The 24605-nt window shown below is 39.0% G+C and overlaps 1 protein-coding gene across 1 annotated transcript; it reads right to left on the bottom strand.

The window, feature by feature from the left end:
- Positions 1-7124: 7124 nt before the first annotated feature.
- LOC118430037 lies at positions 7125-23189 on the bottom strand. Its single transcript, XM_035840741.1, has 8 exons — positions 22976-23189; positions 18845-19090; positions 16698-16967; positions 16083-16222; positions 14866-15100; positions 9891-10058; positions 8909-9078; positions 7125-8276 (listed from the first exon to the last, which is right to left on the bottom strand). The coding sequence occupies exons 1-8, from the start codon at positions 23187-23189 to the stop codon at positions 8175-8177; spliced, it is 1545 nt and encodes a 514-aa protein (XP_035696634.1). The 3' UTR covers positions 7125-8174.
- Between the last annotated feature and the right edge of the window lie 1416 nt (positions 23190-24605).

The following is a 24605-nucleotide window of genomic DNA, read 5'->3' as shown; positions in this document are numbered from 1 at the left end:
GCAACTAGAGCATGCAGCACGCTGTAAATCCCTTCATAAGAGTGATTGAAGATGCGCTTTGTTCAAAATTGGTCGTATGAAGGGCAATGATGTGGCTTTAATCTTTATGTGCAAACATAATTCTGATGTGTTCGGGCTGCCTCGTGTCGAGCCAAATTTCTGCTCCGCCAGATTTTGCTCCTGGAGGCAGTGTGGGTTTGCCACGGGGGTTAGAGGTAGAACTGCGGCCTAATGGTTAGTGTTACTAGAGTTAGTGTTGGATTAGAGTTTGGGATAGAGTTAGCCTCTCCTCCCAAATTCCTAGTCTCTAGGCAGACGTGTCAGCTGGGCTTTTAGTCAGTCTTTTGCAGCTACTATATACACAGACCGGCCAGTACCAGTAGACTCGCCATACTCGAGTATGAGGCTATGAGTGGCTGTCCATCATCACTCAGGCCAATGAACTCCTACTAGGCTTTTATTCTTAACTTGGCCAAAGTCCCCTATTACAATTCGGACAGGCCACAGTCTGGTAGAGACTGACCAAAATCCAAACAATATTTTGCCTGAATATTATCTCGCCGAATGATTATGATGCACCGGCAATGCAAGCAATATTGGGGCATATATTTGGCAAGGGCAAAAAAATCGGCTTGACACCGGATGTACATCTCCCATGAGTATGGTACATTGATTATTGACTAAGGTAACTTCCCGAAGCTAGGCTTTCCGATATCAGGGATATATCACAATTCTACAGTCCTTAAGTGCGCGTCTGTTACGGAAGGAAGGATTGGTTAGCGCCGTTCCTCGGATAGGACCTTAAATTGAGAAGAGAAGAGCAACATATCGAGCAGCCCCGGCCAGCAAACTTACAGATAAGACTAGTGGTCCTTCCCGGTGAGAGTGGTTGAAATGAATCTGTCCGGATACAATGTTTGTACTCTTCAATGCAAACCTGGAGTGTTATAGCTTCAGCTGGTTTACTGAATATGCAATACAAACAAACGGACGAACAAATCAACGTTACAGAAATGTTGGCCACTCAGTTACTGTAACACACTTAGACAAATGGCAGCAATTCCTAGCAGAGTCTACGGTGCCTTAGAGATAGTATCTAAGCTGGCCAATGAGTATAGCCGGCAAAAGGAAGAAAAACGGGCACCCGCTATACGCCTTGGCAAGCTAGCTTTGATACTATCTCTAAGGAACCGTAGAGACTGCTTGGAGACTAAGTAATTCCCACAAATCACGCACAGTGCTGCTGTAGGGTGGACCAATGTAGGCCGGATTGATAAGACAGAGATCGTCCCAGCCAGTCCAGTGAGACAAATCACGCTGTTGTGCAGAAACGACCCAGTTGTTTGAAATGCCTGTAATAATCAGTGAGGTGGGAATACGCTACGGTGCGACGGTAAAACTGGGCCGTTCCTCGTGGGGCGGTGGGTTTAAGGAGGAAAATGGACCAAATTAGACCCAATCTTCCTGTATCATCAGCCTAATTTTCTCTTTATCAGATCCAATCATGCAGGGGTGGAATACAAAAAGTAAGGAGGGGAAATTAAGTTTCTATACGGATTGAAGCCAAAGCTACATGTCACATTAAGTCACAACTAAGTTCGAATGAAAATATGTATGTAGTTAATTGAATTCTATATACAACGTGTTAAATATTTGTTCTTAGGTCGGTAATCTGCCATTTAAGTCTTTGTGGTTATCATTAGACGAAGAATGCATGCTCTCCTTCCGTAAGCACATCAAGTACTTTGTTCTCCTTTGTCATTCATACAACATACTAAAAGAAGGAAGTCGTGCCAGGTAAAAAACTTCAGACAATGCATGTCGTTTTTTAATTTGTGTGACAGTTATAACACTTTCATTTCATACAGGTTCTATCAAAAGATACAAGAGAGAACATGCCCATATTCTTCCTCAACCTTATACGATCTTATGATCGAATATTTATGGAATATTTATGAAGATAGTGTTTCTAGCAAAGAACCAATTAAACAGAGCTGTAAAAAGCAACAGACTGTCAAGAATTCAGGCTGAGATTTATTAACAGTTCCAGGTGGAACCCGTGTAAAATTAACAAAAATTATCATATGTCCTGCTAGCCTTCCTGCATAAATTCTTAGGTAAGTTATCGACCACCTGCTTCTCTCTGTGGGTTCCTGCATCTTAGCATTCAGGAGAATTTTCAGAACAATATTCAAACTGTCGAGAATTACCAGTAGATCAATTTGATAAAAATACTAAAAAGTTGTGAAAATAAAAACATCCACGTAGAAAGTCACAAAGTGAGTGAGTGGGTGAGTGTGTGTGTAAATGTGAGTGAGCAAGTGAGCGAGTAAGTGTCAGAGTGTGTGAATCAGCTAGCCAGCTGTCAGTCAGCAGCTAGTTACATAGTATGTGCCGTAAAACGATTGCTCGACTGTCCTCCATCTGATTTGTGTCATACTACATCAAAACCTCGAAGATGGACTGCACGTTATGACATTGGAGTTGCAAGATCCATTCCATGCAATATTTTACAGATTCGAATGGACGACAAGGGTCGGAACCTTAGCCATTTGGTCGATAAAAGAAATATAATATCCGATTCTCTAAAAGCTCAGCTTGCCACAGGTACTCCAGGCAGCCTCGACCTTTATGTATGTCAATGTAACAAAATTTCCTTATTTTTTAATCATACCTAAATCTTTCTATTGCCTATCTGCCATTCAAGATTGGTGAATAATTGGGCTGATCATGTTATTTCCGTTCAATGTTTTGTTGGCATTTCTTTCTCAGGTGGTGTGTAATTCGTTTTGACACTGAAATATTTGATTGTAGCAACGTATAAATCCATGCGCACGTGTGTGTTCGAATTCTAACGGATTGCTCTACCGTGAATGAGCTCTAACGGATCTAGGTCAAAATGCTGCTTTAGGTCGAAATGATTTTTTGTTGTTGCTAAATCACTCTCAGCCCTATGCTGGTAGCTATAGTTACCCGTAACCCTGGGGTCGGTAATTACCAGCTTAATCGTGACCAAACTACTTAATTCATCCATTTATGGTCGTACATGTATGTTTTCAAGATACATTCAGAAATGTTACATTTTAATTAGGGGACCGACAAGTTTGCAATTACCATTACAGTACCTGGTTGAAAACAATCAACATATTCTTTAATTTGAAAATTTGATTTCAATCATATAGTTCATTAGTTTTGTATCCATGTTTCTTGTACAATTAGATTCGCAAGCTCAATCTGTCTTTACATATACATGACAAGCGAAAAGAATATTTACATAATACTATACATTACACTTCGTATATGTACTAAAACTGAAGTAAAAGAACAGCCGTCTATTGCTGTGATTGTAATTTTTCGTTTTCACTAAAGTCTTAGCTTTTAAGAACATACATGCAAGAAGAGCTTCCATCAATTCGCGTACACCTTGTTTTGAGTCCATCGTAAAGGTAAGGAAAACTTAGCGGGTAGCAAAGGTAAACAAATACCTTGTACACCATCCCCTGACTAGCTTTGCTAAAGAAACCCAACTTACAGAAACTCACCCTAATAGCTTGTATGATTGTGATTTTTTTTCTTCGATTTTTTAAATCGTTGACGTTTACAAGATTATTGGAGAACGCCATGGCGTCACCAAATTCATGGCGAGGCCTGTCTACAGTTGAGTCAGGTTGTGGTAAAGCATATCAAGTATACGTAGCCATCGATAAAACTGAAATCTCTCTTTGGAACTTGCATAAAACAAGTAGAGGACTTCAAATATCTTGGATCCTACATTATTAAGTCTGAAAGGATTTTAGAATTAGAAAAGCCATGCATAACCTGAATGTATGCATCAAACTGGATAAAATCTTGCTTTCTAGTATAGAAAACAAACCTAAAGTACGAGTCTTTAACTTAGTAAAAGAGCCAATTCTTATATACGGTCAGTCTCTTAATCATTGATGGTTACAAGATTATTGGAGAACGCCATGACGTCACAGGTGATTCAGGTTGTGACGAGGCATATCAAGTAGCCATCGATACCAGAGGAGACTATGTAATTACGCGGCTGTTGTACGGTCATCTGATTCAGGTCTCTGTTGTAACATTACTGGTGCACACGCACCTGGTGCATTCCCGATGAGAGACTGGTACCATTATAAGAAATATGATCTTTTAAGCATGCGTAAAGCATACTTTAGGCATTTAGTCAAGCATATACTGAAAATAAAACCGTAACCTATTTGATTACCGTAACCCATGATTCAAGTGTCTGTTGTAACATTGTGTATTCCCAATAGGATTATAACTATAAGAAATATGATCTTTCAAGCATGCGCAAACATACGTAAAGCATAAGTTAAGCATATAGTTTAAGCATATATGTTAAGCATAGCCTTAAAAGATAAAAACCGTAACTTATGCCATTTGTAAAACATACGTTTAGCATATACTTTAAGCATATATATTTAGCATTTACTGAAAATAGATAAAAACCGTAGCCTCTATGCTTACCGTAACCCATGGTTTATGGTGTACAGTCATTTGATTTAAGTGTCTGTTGTAACATTGTGCATTCCTAATAGGAGACCAGTCCCATTATAAGAATTATGATCTTTTTATCACACGTAGAAATTCATAAACCACACGTTAAGCATATACTTTAAGCATATGTGTTAAACATATACTTAAAAACTTCTTTTCTTCTTACGTTTAGCAGTACTTAGTAAAAATCGCTTTAGCCAAGATCCCTGGCCAATTCTCTTGACCGTGCTGCTAAATTTGAATAGAAACCTATTTTTAAAGCATAAATTAAGCATATACTTTAAGCATATATATTTTGCATATACTGAAAATAAAACCGTAGCCTCTATCCTTACCGTAACCCATGGCTTATGGTCATTTGATTCAAGTGTTAAACATAGTCTTTAAGTATATATGTTAAGCATAAACTTCACTAATAAAAACAGCAACCTCTTTTGCTCTTACTTTCAGTAGTAAGTAGAAAAATAACTTAAGCCAAGATCCCTGGCCAATTCTCTTGACCGTGCTGCTATATCTGAGTTGAAACCTCATTTGTAAAGCATACATTAAGCATATACTTAAAGCATATATATTTAGCATATAAAAGTAAAAACCGTAACCTCTATGCTTACAGTAGCCCATGTTTTGTAGTGTACTGAAAGATGGTATTCCGTGTAGTATACTTATGTCTCACGGTTCATGGCCTGTTATTACTTACCTCCATTCATGTGAGATCATCTACCCAGCGAGTCGGCTTTAAGCTAAAGCTAATAGACATATCCCGTCTTAACCTTGGCCTTGTCTAGCCTAGACGGTTCAACATACATGCACAATCACGGCATGAATGTTATATTGTGGCCTAACGGCGACGGCCGTAACGCAGATAAAGCATACAGATTAGCTATCGACGATGACCATTGACAAAAACATACTCTAACATACCAGAGCAGCCTTTTGAGATGTTAGAAAACAAGTACGAATATTCTTCTTACTTTAAGTAGTAAGTATTGTAGATAAAGCTAGCCAACATTCCTGGTGAATTCTTTTTGCCATGCTGCTATATTTGAATTGAAACTGGATTTACTGCCTCTTGAGGTAACGTTTCGCTAGGCAAGATTGTATCTTGACACATTGGTGACATCCTAATCTATGACAGTATGCACTTATTTGACGTTGCAATTTGTATGAAATCATACGCCATCTCAATGACTAATACAGGGTAAAACCTACATGATCCCAAAGGGGTTTAAGGATTTGCCCACCAAAGATACCATCGCCATTAAATTATGTCCTTGCAAACAGGGTTATAGATTACGATGCACATAATTTGCAAAATTATATCTTCCTTAAAATAATCAAAGAAACGACATTTAAGAGCAAGAATTTCTACCAGAATAACGGTTTAACTGTTGGCTGTGCACCGGCAATGCTTCACGTAGCGTTCAACATGCATGTACTTGCCCCTAAAAGGAGCCCCTGTGAAACACCAATTCTAGACATATTTCACATGTCAGAGGAATAACTAGATCACATGTAACAAAACTCAATGGTAGAAATAGTTATAATTGCTTACCTGTGTTTTGCCGTGCTTGAATGGTGAAATTTGTCAGGTGAAGCTCCAGCAGCTCGCGGAATGAGGCAGAATAAGTGATTATCACACAATCACAGGCACTACCACCTCCGCGTCACACCGAACCCCTTCCGTCCGCAGCGCCAGCGCGTGTGTTATACCACCAGCACCCGGGATTGGTATAGGAAAATCTATTAAACATTTACGCCACGCTGAAAAAGGGACCCCGATCGTAATCCAAGTGTCTCTGGATGGCACGAGGTGGAAGGTAATTTTATACCGACAAGAAACGACGGACTTCCATCAAAGGTCACCACAACCTCTTGGAAATATAAACCGTTTTGGGGGTTTGCCGCGTGTGTTATCGATTCGTTACAATAGTACCGGTTTATGTCTTCTTAGGCTCCCGGATGTAGGGAGTAACAACGTAAGGCTGGAAAACAGAAATGTCTGTCCCATTTTTTTCGTCTCATTTCATTTTTGTATTTCTAACGCATTGATATAATCTGTATCATTCGTTCTTGACGTTTCCATAGACTTGAAACGTTTGAAATTTACAAACACAATCACACGATATTCACAAAGATAAGGAAAAAAGCATCCAAAATTTCAATGCCAACTTTCACAGGTGTAGATAGAAAAAAAACGTAGAGATGCTTGTTTTTTTTCTTCTCATTTCTTTTTGCGTTTATAATGGATTGGAATAACCTGTGTCATTCAATGTTGTTGTTGTTCACAAATGGCAGCAGGACCTTTGTTGTGTTCCTATGCCAGTTTTTGAGCGGTTTCTCCTGCCGAAGTTCCCAAAGATGTGTAGCAAAAAAAACTACATTAAGACAAATAGGCAATATCGTTTTTAGGGGCACGAGGCTATTTTTAAGTAAGTATACACACAGATAATAATTCTACAATAGAATACCAACGAATCAAGAGAGCAGGCAACTCCCAGCTTTTACTGCCTAGTTGACGCCACATTTAATATGCTCTATGTATTGAAATACATACATAATGTCTAGTTTTTTATGTACTTCAGTATATTCTACTGCTGCAATATATTTGATCAAGGTACATTATATCAGACTTGTGATTTTTTTTTACTTCAAATGTTTGTTCATTTGTTTTAAATGATGGACCATGCAGTATATTGCTTATGAGTGATATAATTAGAACTTCCGACTGAAAATGTCCTTCTTAATTTTCATCTTTATTATTCATTATTAGCATTGGTATAAATATTATCAATTAGGCCCTGACTGAAGCTGTCGACCGTCTGCCGAGACGACAAGAGCCGAACATCAATTAATATTAGGTAAGATTATCAAGATCGCATTTCTGTTGCTACAATGAACTATCTTTTTTACAAATCGTTAAAAAACACCATTATTCTCCAATACTATGATGTAATAAGAATTGTCTATGGACACATGCATGTAGGTTACAGTTGAAGACGCCTTGGCGTGTCAATCAGATGGGTAGGGATGGTGCCATTTTCATTACTATATCCCTTGGCCGGTGCAAATTTCTACATTTTTTTCTGCGTTTTTATTCTTATGCTCAGAAATCGGCCACACTGGACCTTTGATGGTTCTACTACTGAGCTGCTGCACACATCTGTAACAACCGGTCTTCTAGATGAAAAGGTCATAAGCTATAACTTCCCGGCATTCAAATTCGAACTGGATGAAGTAGATCGAGAAACGTACGTCGAGCAATATTCTCATTACAATGCAAGCCTACGTAAACATCCTTTAGTAGAATTCTTGAAATGTTTTCTGATACAAATCTCTGCTCAGAGCCAAAAATACAGCCTTAAAATACAAAAGACAACATTTTCATTCTTATAATATGTATTAAGTTGGTTGCACATTGGAGATACAATCCATCTTATTTCGTCATTGACTTAGAGTGACTCTTGCGAGTTTGAAAGGTTTTGTGTTTATATAACGTTTAGCATGTTAACTGTATGTTTACCTCTTCGCGGGTCATCAGCAAAATCAACAAAAATTGGATTTAGTAGTTTATTTTATGTATTCAAACAATTAAATTAGCTGTTGAGGAACAATGCCAGAAAGAAATAAAAATCGAAAACAATAAGACATTGCTAATTAAGAGTCTTGCAAAGAAATGAGAACTCCTTGTTGCAGTTTAAGTCGTTCCATTGTCCCATTTTCCGATGTGGACCGATGAAGAAATCTCTTCCCGTCTGTTATTAACAGAGAAAATACTATAAAACGTTATTCTAATAATTTATTTCTTCTGATTCACAGCAAGACTTTCTTTAAAGAAGAAAACTTTCTGTGTTTATTAAAACATTTCTTCCACAGCTTTTCGAATAACTATTTTTTCTAAGAGCATTTTTCCTCAAGTGAGAGTATCCTTCCTAAAATTCTCATTTTCTTAAATATGACAAGAAAAAGATATTTTGTTGGAAATGACAAAAAAAGAATTTTGACTTGCATTTCTGAAAAGAAATCCATGAGAGTAAACATCATTTTGAGAAATGATTTATTAAGAAAATAAATGAAAATCTTGTTGTGATAATTTCCATGGAAAGAATATTCAACTTTTTTTATCAACTTATTAAATGAGAAAATGTGACCATGATTTACAAAAAAACAAGATCTCTTCGTCTATAAAACGATATCTATATTAAACTTTGTTCAGCCCGTATAACTTTGTTCAAGACTAATAGTAAGCAATACTAATTCGACATTTTTTTTCAATCCCACACATGCTCTCTAACTGATTAAAGCAAGAAAAGGAAAACAAACCGAAACATACATTCTTACAACATTTGGGGTTACCTTCTCAAAAAGAACAACGTAGAAAACCCACCTTGAAGTACACGCCGGCACATTTCTCTCCCTCTATCCCACGGAACAGGAAAAAATTGTTGGGTTCCCCCGGACCCCAGTTGGTGTAGGTAACAGGAGATCCGTCCGACCATTTCCAATTCCTGTCTTTGTGTAGTCCCAGCCAAACGGATGGGTTGAAGCCGCTAGGGGCTGGAATTCATGTAACTCGTCGGTTAGTGAGAGACAACTTACTACAAATATTCCAATGTCAATAGGAACTCTATATAAGGCGCTTATCTATTAAAAACATGTTTGAAGACCCCATACTTCCATAGATTAATTAGGATTAGAATTTATCTTAAATCTCATAGGTCTCAAACAATCAAGATTAAACGAGAAAAGATTGGAATAGTCCGTTTCTGTATAGGATGCAACAGAAAAAATCATACACAAAGGAATAACTACTTTATAAGCAACAGGGTAAGATTTTGAAACGGTCTGATGAAACTTCAAGTAGAAATTTCATACAGTTCCTCGAGTAACTAGTTAACTAGTAGACAAGTATTACTTTGTGTATCTTATTGCAAGGACATCTGATCTTCTTTAAGAGAATTCTTTTTATGGTGAAAGGCTAATATGTCAAAAGTCTTGTCTTATTGGATTAATTTTTGAACTTAACATAGGGCTATGATAGGAAGAGTCAATTCTTGCACAGAGGGGGAATTTTTTTCAAATTCAGTTTTGGACGGGTGATGATTCAAAGTTACATTTTTAGAGGTTTTGGACTGGTCTATTTTATCTTTTCATGCACGGGGACTTTTTTTTCAAAATTCAATATTGGACTGGATTTTTTATTCAAAAGATCATATTTTCAGTGGGAGTATTTCTGGACTGGTCTATTGTACGAATTCACATGGGATGCACTGGAAGAGTCCATTCTTGCATGAGGGAATTTTGTAAAGTTCATTTTGTTGGCTAACGTGTGATTACCACTGCCAAAAAATGAGTTGGATTTTACTCACCACTTTTGATGATATCTTTGATAAAGCGGGTCTCGGCTTCGTCCATGATGGAAGCAAGGTTTCCATCATGTTGTTTGCATTGCTCATTTGCCTTAAACCAGTTGACTTTGTCCGTCATCAGCTTGTAGCAGTGACCATTGTATTCACTCCAGTCACCTTGGCATCGAGCTGCAAGGCGTTTAAGGGGACCAAATCTGGGGTCAAAGTGGTTTCATTCGAAATGTTTTAGCAGGGTTAATGAATCAGAACTAAACATTATAATATTGTATTTTCTTCCAACACAAAGGTATATACGAATCAAATGTTCAACGACCACTGTCTGTCATCTTCTTTAGGTTCAATAATGACCAGTAACTTCCAAGCGTAAACACGTGAGTGTTATAAACAAGCATGGCGTTTACAAAAGCACAGGCGACGAAAGGTTACAATGGAATAATTGTTTGTTTGCTTGTTTGTTTGTTTTATAAGGACCTCTGCTGTCATAGACACCCTTTGTCTCTGATGTGGACTGTCTGTGCCTTGACAGTATATGGATGAATGAATGAACTTTTTTGCAAAACAATTGTATACGGTACAATGTATGGCAGCAACTATTACACAGGCTATGAAATAAAGATATAGGATAAAACTAAACATCTTAATTACTATAACAATAAATGCTAGCATAAGTTTTGATATCATGTATCAATCGATTGGGGCTAATCATGATTGTCGGTATATTTTCCAATAACAAACTGTCTTTTATATATTTGTCTATTTTTGCGTTGTGGGAGTTGCCATTGAAGATATTCATATTCAAATCTGTCTGTAGCATCAAGTCTCGTGAAATCTGATCTACTTGATTCGAGAAATGTGAATAACTTACGACGTAACGTATCATATCTAGAACAATCCATGACGAAGTGGAGATTTTTAGATTTATCAGGGGATTGATCGCTTCATGGTCGATTGACAATGTCACAATGGTGGCCCGAAGTAGCTGATTGAAAGTCTCAAAGCACAGACTGCTAGACCAGGACATCTGGCGGGGAATTACTATTTCAGTATACCGTGCTGGTGGGAACATCTGTGAAATCAAAACACTCGCACCACCTGTATAGCTGAAACCCGAACTCAGATGAAAGTGTTTGATAGGTGCTGTCAAGCTTAGAACTGGGAGTTCATGGGGACATCTGTGAAAACGTTTCACTCGCACCACCGCCTGTACAACTGAACGCTGCGCTCAAGGGACAGTGTTTAAAACAGGTACCCACTGTCACGTTCATATTCACAGTGTCACAGCCCCGAAACATATTGTCGGGAATGAAAACTCTTTGTCCCCATATGGCCAGCCCGTAACGTGCTGTCGGGAATGAAAACTCTTTGTTCTCTTTGTCCCCATGGCTAGCCCGTAACGTGCTGTCGGGAATGAAAACTCTTTGTACTCTTTGTCCCCATGGCTAGCCCGTAACGTGCTGTCGGGAATGAAAACTCTTTGTTCTCTTTGTCCCCATGGCTAGCCCGTAACGTGCTGTCGGGAATGAAAACTCTTTGTTCTCTTTGTCCCCATGGCTAGCCCCTAACATGCTGTCGGGAACGAAAACTTTCTGTTCTCTTTTGTTTCCATGACTAGTCCCGTAACGTGCTAACTCATAAATCACAAGTAAAGATATCATTGCCTAAATTCCCCCCTTTATATAGACGTTATTTCCATTCTGTATGTATTACTTTGTTTTGTTAATGTATAATACTAATTACAACCAGTAGTTTGTTTCTTGAAACATATGCGTAAAAAATCTAGGCATAATAAGTTAACTTCTGTTATTGTATTGAATATACAACATTATCTCTGTCTTCCTGTCCTTCTCTTTCTCTCTCTTTCCATACACACACACACACACATATATATATATATATATATATATATATATATATATATATATATATATATATATATGTGTGTGTGTGTATTAAATTAAGGATATCCAGGTAATGTACTTTGGTATGGACTTAAACTTGGTGTTTGGTAATGTGCATAAATTCCTACCATCCAAGGCTAAGAATACTGTTACCACACTGTGTAGGATGTTCGGGTCTGACAACATGTGTTAAGTATTCCTAATCTGCTCTATATTATTTCTTTCAGCTCTACGTGACAACAACAACAGTCCCAAGAAATTAAGAGTTAAACTTGGACTGCGGTAACAGTAGCTATAATATGCACAAAATCTATCGCCTCAACGAAACGGAAGTCAATCACTCTATAGTTCCAGTAATTTTGTGGTACTAATATGTTTGCAAACAATTTGTTACAATGTCAACAGAATTACAAAAAAAGTGTTTTGCTTGAATGTATTTTCAAGGGTCATTGTTATAGATTCTGAAGTAAATCCAGTTATAAAGTTGTAAGAACACCACGTCTTTGCCATGTGCAGTCTGCAAGGTCTTCATATTCTCGATGTTTGTGTCTTGAGATGTGACAAACGTGTGTTTGATGTGAATGATGATGGAATAAAGGCATAGACAATTGTGTGGATCGTTTGTCTTAGTTTCTTTCAATGTGGACAGTCATAGCCTTTTCCGCTTTCTACAAACATCTTAAAAATAAGCATTGTTTGAAATCATATTCAGCAAATTCAAAATACGATTGTGTTCACGGCTGAAACAAAAAACATATTTGAAGCATAAAAGCTTTAATATAGTGATCCTATTTCTCTCAAAGAACACCAAAATAGGGATTTAGAGCTGTAATATTAACAAATAACTCATTTTCCAGGAACAGAAGACGCACTAAAACATTGTGACAATTTTTTTGTGCTGAAAGAAGCAAAATAAGACATTACACGTGGCTCCAAGATACCAACAAACAAAGGCCGTTTCTGTTCCGACAAAAGACCAAACAAGCAAAGGCTACCTCAAAAAAAATTCCCTATGGAATGCATTCGTGCAATTTTTGAAATATTTTCAAAGCGATCGTAATACTGTAAAGAATGCTTCCGCCCCTGAGGCGTCGCCAAAAATACAAGTACTATAACAGCAATAGAACTTAGAGTTACCTGGACAGAAAACTCCCGAGTCGCACTCTTGTGTCTCCTCAGTATCTCCATCACAGTCCGCCCCGCCGTCAGTTGGTGCCGGATTGGTGCAGCTTCGGTCCCGAGTCTGCGTACCGACTCCACACGTCACGCTGCAGTCAGACCATGCGCTCCAGTCAGACCAGCCGCCATCAACTACATGGAAAACAGAGAAAAGGTAGTCTGAAACAAACTAAAAATACAGCTTTTCAATACGGCTACTACAGCGACAATTCTGATTTTTCTTATTAGCAGTTAAAGAGGGCTCATTGAATGGCACATGAATGCTATTGATAGTATGTCTATCATCTCAATGTTTTCATCAGATTTAAAACTTTTATGAAAACTATATTCAATACATTGATTATTTGATTCGATATGGCATATGCATGATGTATCTTTGCCTTTTCCATTGATAATGTAATAAATCAAAGATAACAGCTTAGAAATCCAAACACATGAACAACAATGGAACTTAAAGTTACCTGGACAGAAAACTCCCGAGTCGCACTCTTGTGTCTCCTCAGTATCTCCATCACACTCCGCCCCGCCGTCAGTTGGTGCCGGATTGGTGCAGCTTCGGTCCCGAGTCTGCGTACCGACTCCACACGTCACGCTGCAGTCAGACCATGCGCTCCAGTCAGACCAGCCGCCATCAACTACATGGAAAACAGAGAAAAGGTAATCTGAAACAAACTAAAAATACAGCTTTTCAAGACGGCTACTACAGCGACAATTTTCTTATTAGCAGTTAAAGAGGGCTCATTAAATGGCACATGAATGCTATTAATAGTATGTCTATTATCTCAGCAGATTTAGAACTTTCATGAAAACTATATTCAATACATTGATTATTTGATTCGAAATGGCATATGCATGATGTACCTTTGCCTTTTCCATTGATAGTGTAATAAATCAAATATGACAGCACCATAGAGACTCTTTACTGCAGATGCTAACGTTAGGGTGGGTACCCTTGAAAGACATGGTCCATCAGAAAACTTATCTACGTTCTAGAGATACAGCGCACGTGCCGTGCCCGCACAAATGTAACCTACAGTGTCAAGTTCAAACACAAAGAGCGGAAAAATCATGGCTAGCCCCGAAACAGACTGCTGGGAATGAAAACTCTTTGTTCTTTGTCCCAACGGCTAGCCCGTAACTTGCTGTCGGGAATGAAAACTCTCTGTTCTCTTTATCTCCATGGCTTATTAAGCCCCGTAACGTGCTAACTCATAAATCACAAGTAAAGATATCATAGCCTGAATTCCCCTCTTTATATAGACGTTATTTTCAAAGCGATTATAATACTGTAAAGAATGCCTCCGCCCCTGAGATGTCGCGAAAAATAACCTTACAAACGCGTGATCTTGCGTATACGTGACGCCAGTTACTGGTCAAATGAGGACTTAACATTTTGGGGCGAACTGTAAGTGATCGTTTTTAGGCCGAGTGTGACTGTAAATTCGGTAGAAATTACTATAAACTCTACTCTACTTTTATCTTGTTATTCTATTAGACCGGGAAAACCACAAACGTGCGAATTCCTGCTGATATAATGTGTTAATTTTCTAATCGGTCCAAAGTCCGGTTCATTTGTTTGTATCAGGTCCGGTTCTTCCGGACCGGTCCAACAAGGAAAACAGATTTTGTACCGGTGCCCACACCTACTTGGCATATATACTGCGTTCTCTGATTAGCACACAGCAGTGAAGAGAACAGGTATAACAGCTGCATATATATATATATATATATATATACACAGCACCTCCTGAGTTGAACTAGCCCACATGTGCAACTACGCGTGTGACATAACGATTATAGATACAGACATGAGCATAGTTCCACATAGAAAGGGAAAGATACACAGCCTATCCTCAAAGTACTGCGTAAACATGCATGTTTGTGTAATCATTTCTTACCTGTGGTTGACAGAGATGTGATACCTGTGGTTGGCAGAGATGTGACGGTCACCGGTAAGGTGTCGACGTTTAGACCAAACCTTGTAGGTGATTCTCTTGTTTCTGCGTCCGATGGTGAGAAGGGTGAGGTCGAATGACCAACCTGCGAGCTGTTCTCCATGATCCCAAAGGTTGTCATCAGCAATGGAGTGCCAGGGTCCCCGGCCTTTTCATGATCATTGCCATGGTGTGGCTCCTACAAATATGCGATAATGATCTTCAATTTCATTTTGGGGAAACAGCACCAGACGTGGAGAAAAAAATTGAAGATCAATAGCGACAACATATTTTAATAATAGTTATAGCGTAGTAATTGTTACTTATTAGTAATTCGCCTCATGGTGTAACACACCAGGTTTGTACTGAACAGTACAAGCTGCATGCACAGTCAGATTAATTTAAACCACTCACACCGGGAAGGACACCTAATAGACTCTTTTTTATAAGTGCCCTGGGTTCTTCAACGTGCTCGAGGTGTGGCTCGCCTACAACACGGACCCCTATTTAACACCCTATCCAAGGGACGAAGCTAGGTACTAAATTTCCCCTGAGTGAAGTGAGAAATCTGTGTAAAGTGCCGGTGAAAAAAATGATCGGTGGAACATCAATGGATTCGAACCGTAAACCTCTGAGTTATGAATCGAACTCCCAGCCGATTGCACCACACGATCCCGCGAAACATATCTTTACTTACAAAAGTAATTTTCTGTTGATCGTCTCTTGATGTAGATTGTACAGTTTCGTTTTCGTGATTGTACACAGAACCATCTTGTATTCCCTTATTTTGTTTCAATATCCCTCTTGTGCTATGTATGCTGTGTCCTTTATTAATAAAATTCTTTCATCTTTTCATATTCTAAGTATAGGAATTGTATTCAGCATTTTACTTTTTGTGCAATTGTCGATGAATACATGGAAATAAGATAGAGTCGATAATACTGTAGATGCAGAAAATTTCTCGGTGGTTTAATGTTCGCGGTTTTCGCGGTGGCCGTTTCACCGCGAACTTAAAACCACCGCGAACATTTTTCCATGGCAGTAAGAGGCTACAGAGCATGGTGTTACCGCGAGTTTGAAACCACTGCGAAAAGTCCTTTTTCCCGCTACCGGGAAATTAACTCCCCGCGAACTTAAATACATTTACAGTACTACTTATAGATGATGTAAAAAAAACTTACTCTCTCTTTTATTCTAGATCCAATGATATGTGCCAGGGTTGCAGTGCTGACAATTAATGCTATCACCAAGAGTCCACGACCCAGGATAAACCACAGAACTTTACTAGCTTTTGCTCTACCCCACATCGCCATGACACGGGCTGAAAAAAAAAAAACGATCAGGATGAAACTGTTGCCATCTGATCATATCAAATCATGATGATATAATTGTCAAAGCACAAGACGTATAGCTAACTGTAATCAACTAAAAAACACACACTCTCAGTAAAAATGATTTAACTATTTAGAGAAACAAATATGAATATTTTTCTGGCTGTTCCTAGATCAACTAATAAAAACAACTGGTATCTAAATATATTGGTGGTTCCAAATTTGAAGTCATCCCGATCAGAGGGACATTTTCGAGTTATAAAAAACGAACGCTTCCAAACGACCTCCCATGCAAAACTGATTGGATACCAGGTCAAACCACCACCATACCAACAGACAACCATTTCATAAAGGTTACGAAAGAACATTTTCTAAAAAGACGAAAACAGCTTTACCTGCCAGAAATTGAAATCATAGGTGTACGTAATGCAAGGATTCTCTATGCCATGTTCTTCATCGACATACCTCTGGTCTTCTTTGCGAAGCTCACGTCCTCGGGTTCTTTGTTCTCGCCGGGATCCTCTTCTTTGAAGTTCTGATGAGAACCAGTCTCGTCCTTGTCTCTCGGATCCTCCGGTTTGTGATCTTCCCCCTGGGGACATCGGACTACGGATGGACCAGGGTGCGGGTCGGTGTCGCTATTACCAGAAGCGGCAGCATCCGGGTCATCTCCTGTCGCGTGGCGATCTCCCTCTTCTGTCATTTTATTTGCGTTCTTTTCGGCTATTTTCTCTGCTGCCAAAATAAACACCAAGAGCATGATTTCCGACAGCTACTCCTAGATATCGCAAGTAAAGATTAGAATGCAGGCTTGACTGGGCCATACATGTACCTGTCTGAACATACTGCAATCTTTCTTCAATAACCAAAACATGAATGGTACAAATCTATGTGCAAAAAATTAACTCTACGTATCAAAGGGAAAAGGAAAAATTCCAAAATTACTTGTATTTGACGTGACCCAGAGAATCGCCTAGACATCATAAATGATTAATTATTAAAATGGTATTCAGGCCATTTTGCAATTATGAAAAGTTTTGTGGTACAGCATAACAGTACTGTATCAGACAAAAGTAAATTGCATATCAACTTTCAGTCGTTTATTTCAAATGTGTTTTTCTCCGGCTCTACTTTAAAATACGTTGTCAGATACATAATGGCATACTGTAAATGCAGAAATGTTCGCGGTGGATTAATGTTCGCGGTTTTCGCGGTGACCACTTCACCGCGAATTTAAAACCACCGCGAATATTATTCTATCATGATATTAGATTGCAGTCTATGGTGTTACCGCGAACTTAAATCAACCGCGAAAAGTCCTTTTTCCCGCTACCGCGAAATTAAATCCCCGCGAACTTTAATACATTTACAGTATTCAGTTACAGTCAAACCTGCACAAGACGACCACCAGTGGGACCGGTAAAGTCGGTCGATTTGGACAGGTGGTCGCTGAGAAGAGTATCGACTCAAAACATGCCCGATACAAGGTATAAATGGTTTCCGTTGTGTTTAAAGGCAAATAGCAAGAACACTGCACGCACGCAAAGAAGCGAGGTCTTTAATGTCAAATACAACACGCACACTGTAAACTGTAGATTTAACCCCGAGCTTTTATTCGATACAGTGTTTTAAAGCTCAATATTTGCACACTAACGTTTTAGACAGTTAGGGAACTTTGATGCTGTCAGTTACCATACAAGCCTTTATGCGTCGCTGTGTTCTTGATCGCCGTATCTGAAATAACTACGGTGCACCTTTCGAATTCGATGCCGGTACGTCCCGATAGCGTACTTACCCACGGGTGAATGTACAGTACAGTTGCAAAAGCACTCAAACAGATCTTACTGAGAAAGGTATGAGCTACACAGATTTTTCTTTAAAAAGTATGAGGCTATATACGTTTCAGCATTCGTTCACTTTATGTTAATATAGATTTTAAAAAAAAACTACGTTGACCGCCGCCATCTTTATTCTAAACATAACATTGTAATGGCAGTCAAAATCCGACGTAAACCGGCCGATTCCGCCACAAAATCGCGCTAGTTATCATCAAAAATCGATGAAAACCTCAATTTTAAAAATGATGCGGTCGTTATGGGTCCCAATTTGGGCCGGTCGCGGTCGACAGGTCGAGTTGGCCAAGTGGTCGTTGAGAAAAGGTCGCTTAACGCTTACGTCAATGAAAAAAAATCGGAACCGAGAAAAAGCGGTCGAAATAGCCAGGTGGTCGCTGAGAAGAGGTGGTCGCTCGGGCAGGTTTGACTGTACTTGCAGTAAAGCCAAATATTCACTATGATCTAACTTATTCTGCTACATGATGCAATGTAATGTGGTAAAACTAAAAAAATAAATACATAAAGTTCGAAGGTAAGATTTGAACCCAAGACCTATTTTACCATAAATACATCAATCCTTACGTCTTTTGGCCATATCAGTATTCAATACCATTTGCAGCGGGGTACCCAAGATTCTTGTTCACATGATCATGAATGCAACATTTTTTCTGTCATTTATATCTTCGATAATTGAATCATTGTATATTATTAGTACTTTCTCTATTACACCACCTATTGTTTTTATATCTATGCATTTTATGTTGTATCTCAACTTACCACCGTCCATGCCCGCAGAGCTAGCATCCTCGGGTTTTTCATACACGTGCGGCTCCCTCTGCTCGTAATGCTGATCGTAGCACGTCTCTCCCTCGTCTGTCGGGTACTCCAGCATGTGATCTCCCACCTGAAGGTATCTGGGTTTAGGTGAACCAGGGTGCGGGTCGGTACTGTTACCGGAACTGGCATCACCTATGTCACGTTGATCCTCCTGTTTCAACATTATGCTGTCTCCTGCCATTTCTGCTGTTGATCAAGAAACAGTACAGTAATCCAGAAACAGTGAAGTAATCCAGAAACAGTTCAGTAATCCAGAAACAGTACAGTAATCAAGAAACAGTACAGTAATCAAGAACCAGTACAGTAATCAAGAAACACTACAGTAATCAAGAAACACTACAGTAATCAAGAAACAGTACAGTAATCAAGAAACACTACAGTAATCAAGAACCAGTACAGTAATCAAGAAACAGTACAGTAATAAAAAAAACAGTACAGTAATAAAAAAAACAGTACAGTAATCAAGAAACAACACAGTAATCAAGAAAAACTACAGTAATCAAGCAACAGTACAGTAATCAAGAAACAGTACAGTAATCAAGAAACAGTGCAGTAATCAAGAATCACTACAGTAATCAAGAAACACTACAGTAATCAAGAAACACTACAGTAATCAAGAAACACTACAGTAATCAAGAAACAGTACAGTAATCAAAAACAGTACAGTAATCAAGAACAGTTCAGTAATCAAGAAACAGTACAGAAATCAAGAAACAGTACAGTAATCAAGAACAGTTCAGTAATCAAGAACAGTTCAGTAATCAAGAACAGTTCAGTAATCAAGAAACAGTGCAGTAATCAAGAAAAAGTACAGTAATCAAGAAATAGAGCAGTAATCGAGAAACACTACAGTAATCTAGAAACACTACAGTAATCAAGAAACACTACAGTAATCAAGAAACACTACAGTAATCAAGAAACAGTACAGTAATCAAGAAACAGTACAGTAATCAAGAAACACTACAGTAATCAAGAAACACTACAGTAATAAAGAAACAGTACAGTAATCAAGAAACAGTACAGTAATCAAGAAACAGTACAGTTATCAAGAAACAGTACAGTAATCAAGACAAAGTACAGTAATCAAGAAATAGAACAGTAATCGAGAAACAGTACAGTAATCAAGAAACAGTACAGTAATCAAGAAACAGTACAGTAATCAAGAAACAGTACAGTAATCAAGAAACAGTACAGTAATCAAGAAACAGTACAGTTATCAAGAAACAGTACAGTAATCAAGACAAAGTACAGTAATCAAGAAATAGAACAGTAATCGAGAAACAGTACAGTAATCAAGAAACAGTACAGTAATCAAGAAACAGTACAGTAATCAAGAAACAGTACAGTAATCAAGAAACAGTACAGTAATCAAGAAACAGTACAGTAATCAAGGAACAGTACAGTAATCAAGAACCAGTACAGTAATCAAGAACCAGTACAGTAATCAAGAACCAGTACAGTAATCAAGAAACAGTACAGTAATCAAGAAACACTACATGTACAGTAACCAAGAAACAGTACAGTAATCAAGAAACACTACATGTACAGTAACCAAGAAACAGTACAGTAATCAAGAAACAGTACAGTAATCAAGAAACCCTGCAGTGATCAAGAAACACTACATGTACAGTAATCAAGAAACACTACATGTACAGTAATCAAGAAACACTACATGTACAGTAATCAAGAAACAGTACATGTACAGTAATCAAGAAACAGTACAGTAATCAAGAAACAGTACAGTAATCAAGAAACACTACATGTACAGTAATCAAGAAACAGTACATGTACAGTAATCAAGAAACACTACATGTACAGTAATCAAGAAACACTACATGTACAGTAATCAAGAAACAGTACAGTAATCAAGAAACAGCACAGTAATCAAGAATCAGAGACTGAGTACAGTAATGAAGAAAAAGTACAGTAATCAAGAAACACTACAGTAATCAAGAAACACTACATGTACAGTAATCAAGAAACATGTACAGTAATCAAGAAACAGTACAGTAATCAAGAAACAGTACAGTAATCGAGAAACAGTACAGTAATCAAGAAACATTACAATAATCAAGAATCAGACTTAGTACAGTAATCAAGAAGAGTAAAGTAATCAAGAAACAGTACAGTAATCAAGAAACACTACAGTAATCGAGAAACAGTACAGTAATCAAGAAACACTACAGTAATCGAGAAACAGTACAGTAATCAAGAAACACTATAGTAATCAAGGAACACTACAGTAATCAAGAAAAAGTACAGTAATCAAGAATGATACTGAGTACAGTAATCAAGAACAGTTCAGTAATCAAGAAACAGTGCAGTAATCAAGAAAAAGTACAGTAATCAAGAATCATACTGAGTACAGTAATCAAGAACAGTTCAGTAATCAAGAAACAGTGCAGTAATCAAGAAAAAGTACAGTAATCAAGAAATAAAACAGTAATCGAGAAACAGTATAGTAATAGAAAAACAGTACAGTAATCAAAAAGCATCAAAATACATGAGAAATACCTCGTACGCTAAATCTCGGTAAACGTATATTTACACGAACCTGGTAAATACGGGTAAACCAGGCAAACATACCCCGCTATACCATGCAGGTAAATGGCACCTTAATCGGCGAGTAAATGTCGATAAATCCTTGGTAAATCTAAACTTTACCCGGCTATACATTGCATTTACCAATTGGGTAAATCCGATCATGCAGTGTTTGAGGCAGAGGTAAGAGGAGCGCGCCTGTTAATTTTCCGACTACTACAATATATGAGGGCCCCCAAGGGGGGGGGGGGTACCGACAACGCTGTACGCTAAATTCGGGAGGGCCGGCTACGTAATACGCTAAATTATAGACACTTTATTACGCTCTACGCTAAATTAAGAAATTTCATAATGCATTATGCAAATCATTAAATTATCGTCTTTGGCTGAAATCCGCCGACGGCAGAACACGTGAAGAGGAGATCTAAACAAAACTGATAATTCCATGAACAAGATTCAAACTTAACTTAGACGTCTTGCTGGCCAGAGGCGGTGACAGCAAATTTATTATGTGACGTAATTTTCAGCACTTGTATCACCGAAAGTGGAGGCGCGACAATCCTAGGGCGTCCGGGGGCATGCTCCCCCGGGAATATTGTGAAATCTTGACCCTCTGAAACGCCATTTTAAAGGGCACATTTTGCTCACAGACTATACTGAGCTAAGTTAAATAGCATTCCAATTAGAAATTCACATGGTTTTAAGTTATTGAGGGCAACGCCCCAAAACATCATTTTCAGATTTCGAGTGCCGAAAGGACGAACTGTCGCAAGGTAAGTACGGGAAAATTTGGAAACTTGTACCTTCTGAAACACCATTTCCTGCATTTTGAGGGATAAATTTTGCTGGCAGACCATATGCTCAATGTAATGACATTTCTGTCAGAGAAACGTTTTTGAGGGCGACGAGTCGTGAGCACCAGAGGCCCAAGCCGTCGCCAGCCCAAGGGCCACCCGGCGCCCGGAGAAAAATTGAAATCTTGACCCGTACCCTTTGAAATGCCATTCCCTGCATTTATTAAGGGGCACATTTTGCTTGTTAACTAAGTTCGGTAAAAAAATTTCTACTAGTTGGGGGGCGACGCTCCCGCAACATATTTTCAAAATGTCCAATGCCGAAGGGGTAAGCCATCGCAAGGAAGGTCCGGCGAAATTTTGAAATCTGGACCCTTTGAAACGCAATTTCCTGCATTTTCGCGAGTAAAATTTGCCGGTAGACAAGTTAAGTTTAATGCAACTTTGATTACGCTTTACGAAAAATTGATATGAATTACGTTTTACGGTAAAATCCGGTTAGCTTCTACGTAATATGTTAAATTAAGGAAGCCAATATCGCTCGACGCAAAATGCCCCGATTACGCTCTACGTTGAATTCAAGCGGTCCCGCTACGTAGTACGTAGAATTAAAACCGCCGATTACGCTCTACGGAAAAGGGCTTTGGGGCCCCCATATATCTACGCGACTCAACCTCTGTTTGGAGAGTATTCCTGCTTGTATTTTATCTGTACGTTATGCTGCATCTAAAAATACCTTCGGCCGTGTCTGGAAAGTTCACATCCTCGGGATCTTTGTAATCGTAAGTCTCCCCTTGTTCGTAGTGCTGATCGTAGCACGCTTCACCCTCGTCCCTCGGATACTCCCACAAGTGGTCTTCCATCTGGAGATATCGGGGTGCGGATGGACCAGGCTGCGGGTTGGTGCCGTTATCACCAGACTTCTCTTGTTGATTCTCCTGTTCTAACATTTTGTTTTTTGCTGATATTTCTGTTATTTCAACAACAAAAAACATAATTGACACAAAAGTCTCTAGTCTCTACCAGACTGACTACGCTGGCTATTATAGGGACAATAAGTTGGTAGGGGATCGAGTTTTGCTAGCTTCCTTCACCGGCGTCTTTAGGGCCTTGGCGAAAGTTTTTTTGAGGGGTGGGGGTGGGGGTGGACGTCGATTCGCGATTTTTACCCGGGAATACTATTACGACGGGAAAGAAAAATATGCTGGGAAAGGAAAAATGCCGGTAGAGGAATATATATCTTGCTTCAGATCTCCCGAAGGCTTGCAGGCGTGCTAGGGCCGGTACAAGCCCCCCGGGATATATTCCTCTCCCGGGCATTTTTCCTTCCCCCGCATATTTTCCTTTCCCGTCGTATTCTCGGATAAAAATCGCGAATCGACGTCCACCCCCCCTCCCCACCTCACAGAAAAAAAACTTCGCCAAAGCCCTAGAGACGCCGGTGAAGGAAGCTAGAGATTTGCTACGAGATAGTTTGGCCGGCATCGCAGCATTTCCTGACTCCCCTGGTCAATCCCCCAATTTTTGCCGAATTCTACGATCACCGTACCCATGTAGGTCGGCCTGTTGCAATTGGTAGCCTGGGTACCATTCTCCGCTGGTCGGCTTTGGAGTGCTTTACCCTGCCCGGTTCTAAGAAACCGACCTGCTTCTGTCAGCAGCCTGTCTGATTAGCTGCCCTTTCAGATTTGGCTGACAGAGCTTGTAGCCGGCCTTTGGAGTTTATTAATTACGCCGCCAGCGACGAAATCTAACCAACCCCGTAAGAACTCCCCCGGCCTGCGCCAATTAACTGCACGGGCCCGCTACGCCCAAAGCGCCGAAGAGTATCTCGAGCACCTCGATGGTATGGTACCCAGCCTAGCCTGTTGGAGGCGTACAAGGCTCCCTGTTACAAAATTCCAAGAAGAAAAAACACAATGCATTTCTGTGGAGCATACCCGACAAATCACTTGTTTATTACTTCAAGTCTACTACCTTATTATTATTGTTAATGCGGTGGAAGACGACAGTCATTTTATCTCGAATTGTTCTTTTTATGATGATATAAGAAACCAACTATTTGTGATGAGTGTATCCAAAATACACGCTTACTTTCTAACTATTCCTGACAATGATAAAGCAATCCTACTATTAAAATCAAAGAACCCACACATTATAAAAGAAGTGGGTAAATTCGTCTTCCACTTCCTAAAAAGAAGAAGTCAAACCCAACCAAACCAGTATAATGTACACTTCAGTAGCACAATTAATAACATAGTCATAGAATGTAGTTCCTAGCACCTTTGTATTTCCCTTATTTTACATGTTGTTTGTACCTGCAATTAGCCCTCGGGCAAGAATTTGCAATAAACATACTATTACTA

Source organism: Branchiostoma floridae, chromosome 14 (assembly GCF_000003815.2).
Source record: "Branchiostoma floridae strain S238N-H82 chromosome 14, Bfl_VNyyK, whole genome shotgun sequence".
Classification (NCBI taxonomy): Eukaryota; Metazoa; Chordata; class Leptocardii; order Amphioxiformes; family Branchiostomatidae; genus Branchiostoma; species Branchiostoma floridae.
This window is presented reverse-complemented; position numbering and strand designations above follow the sequence as displayed.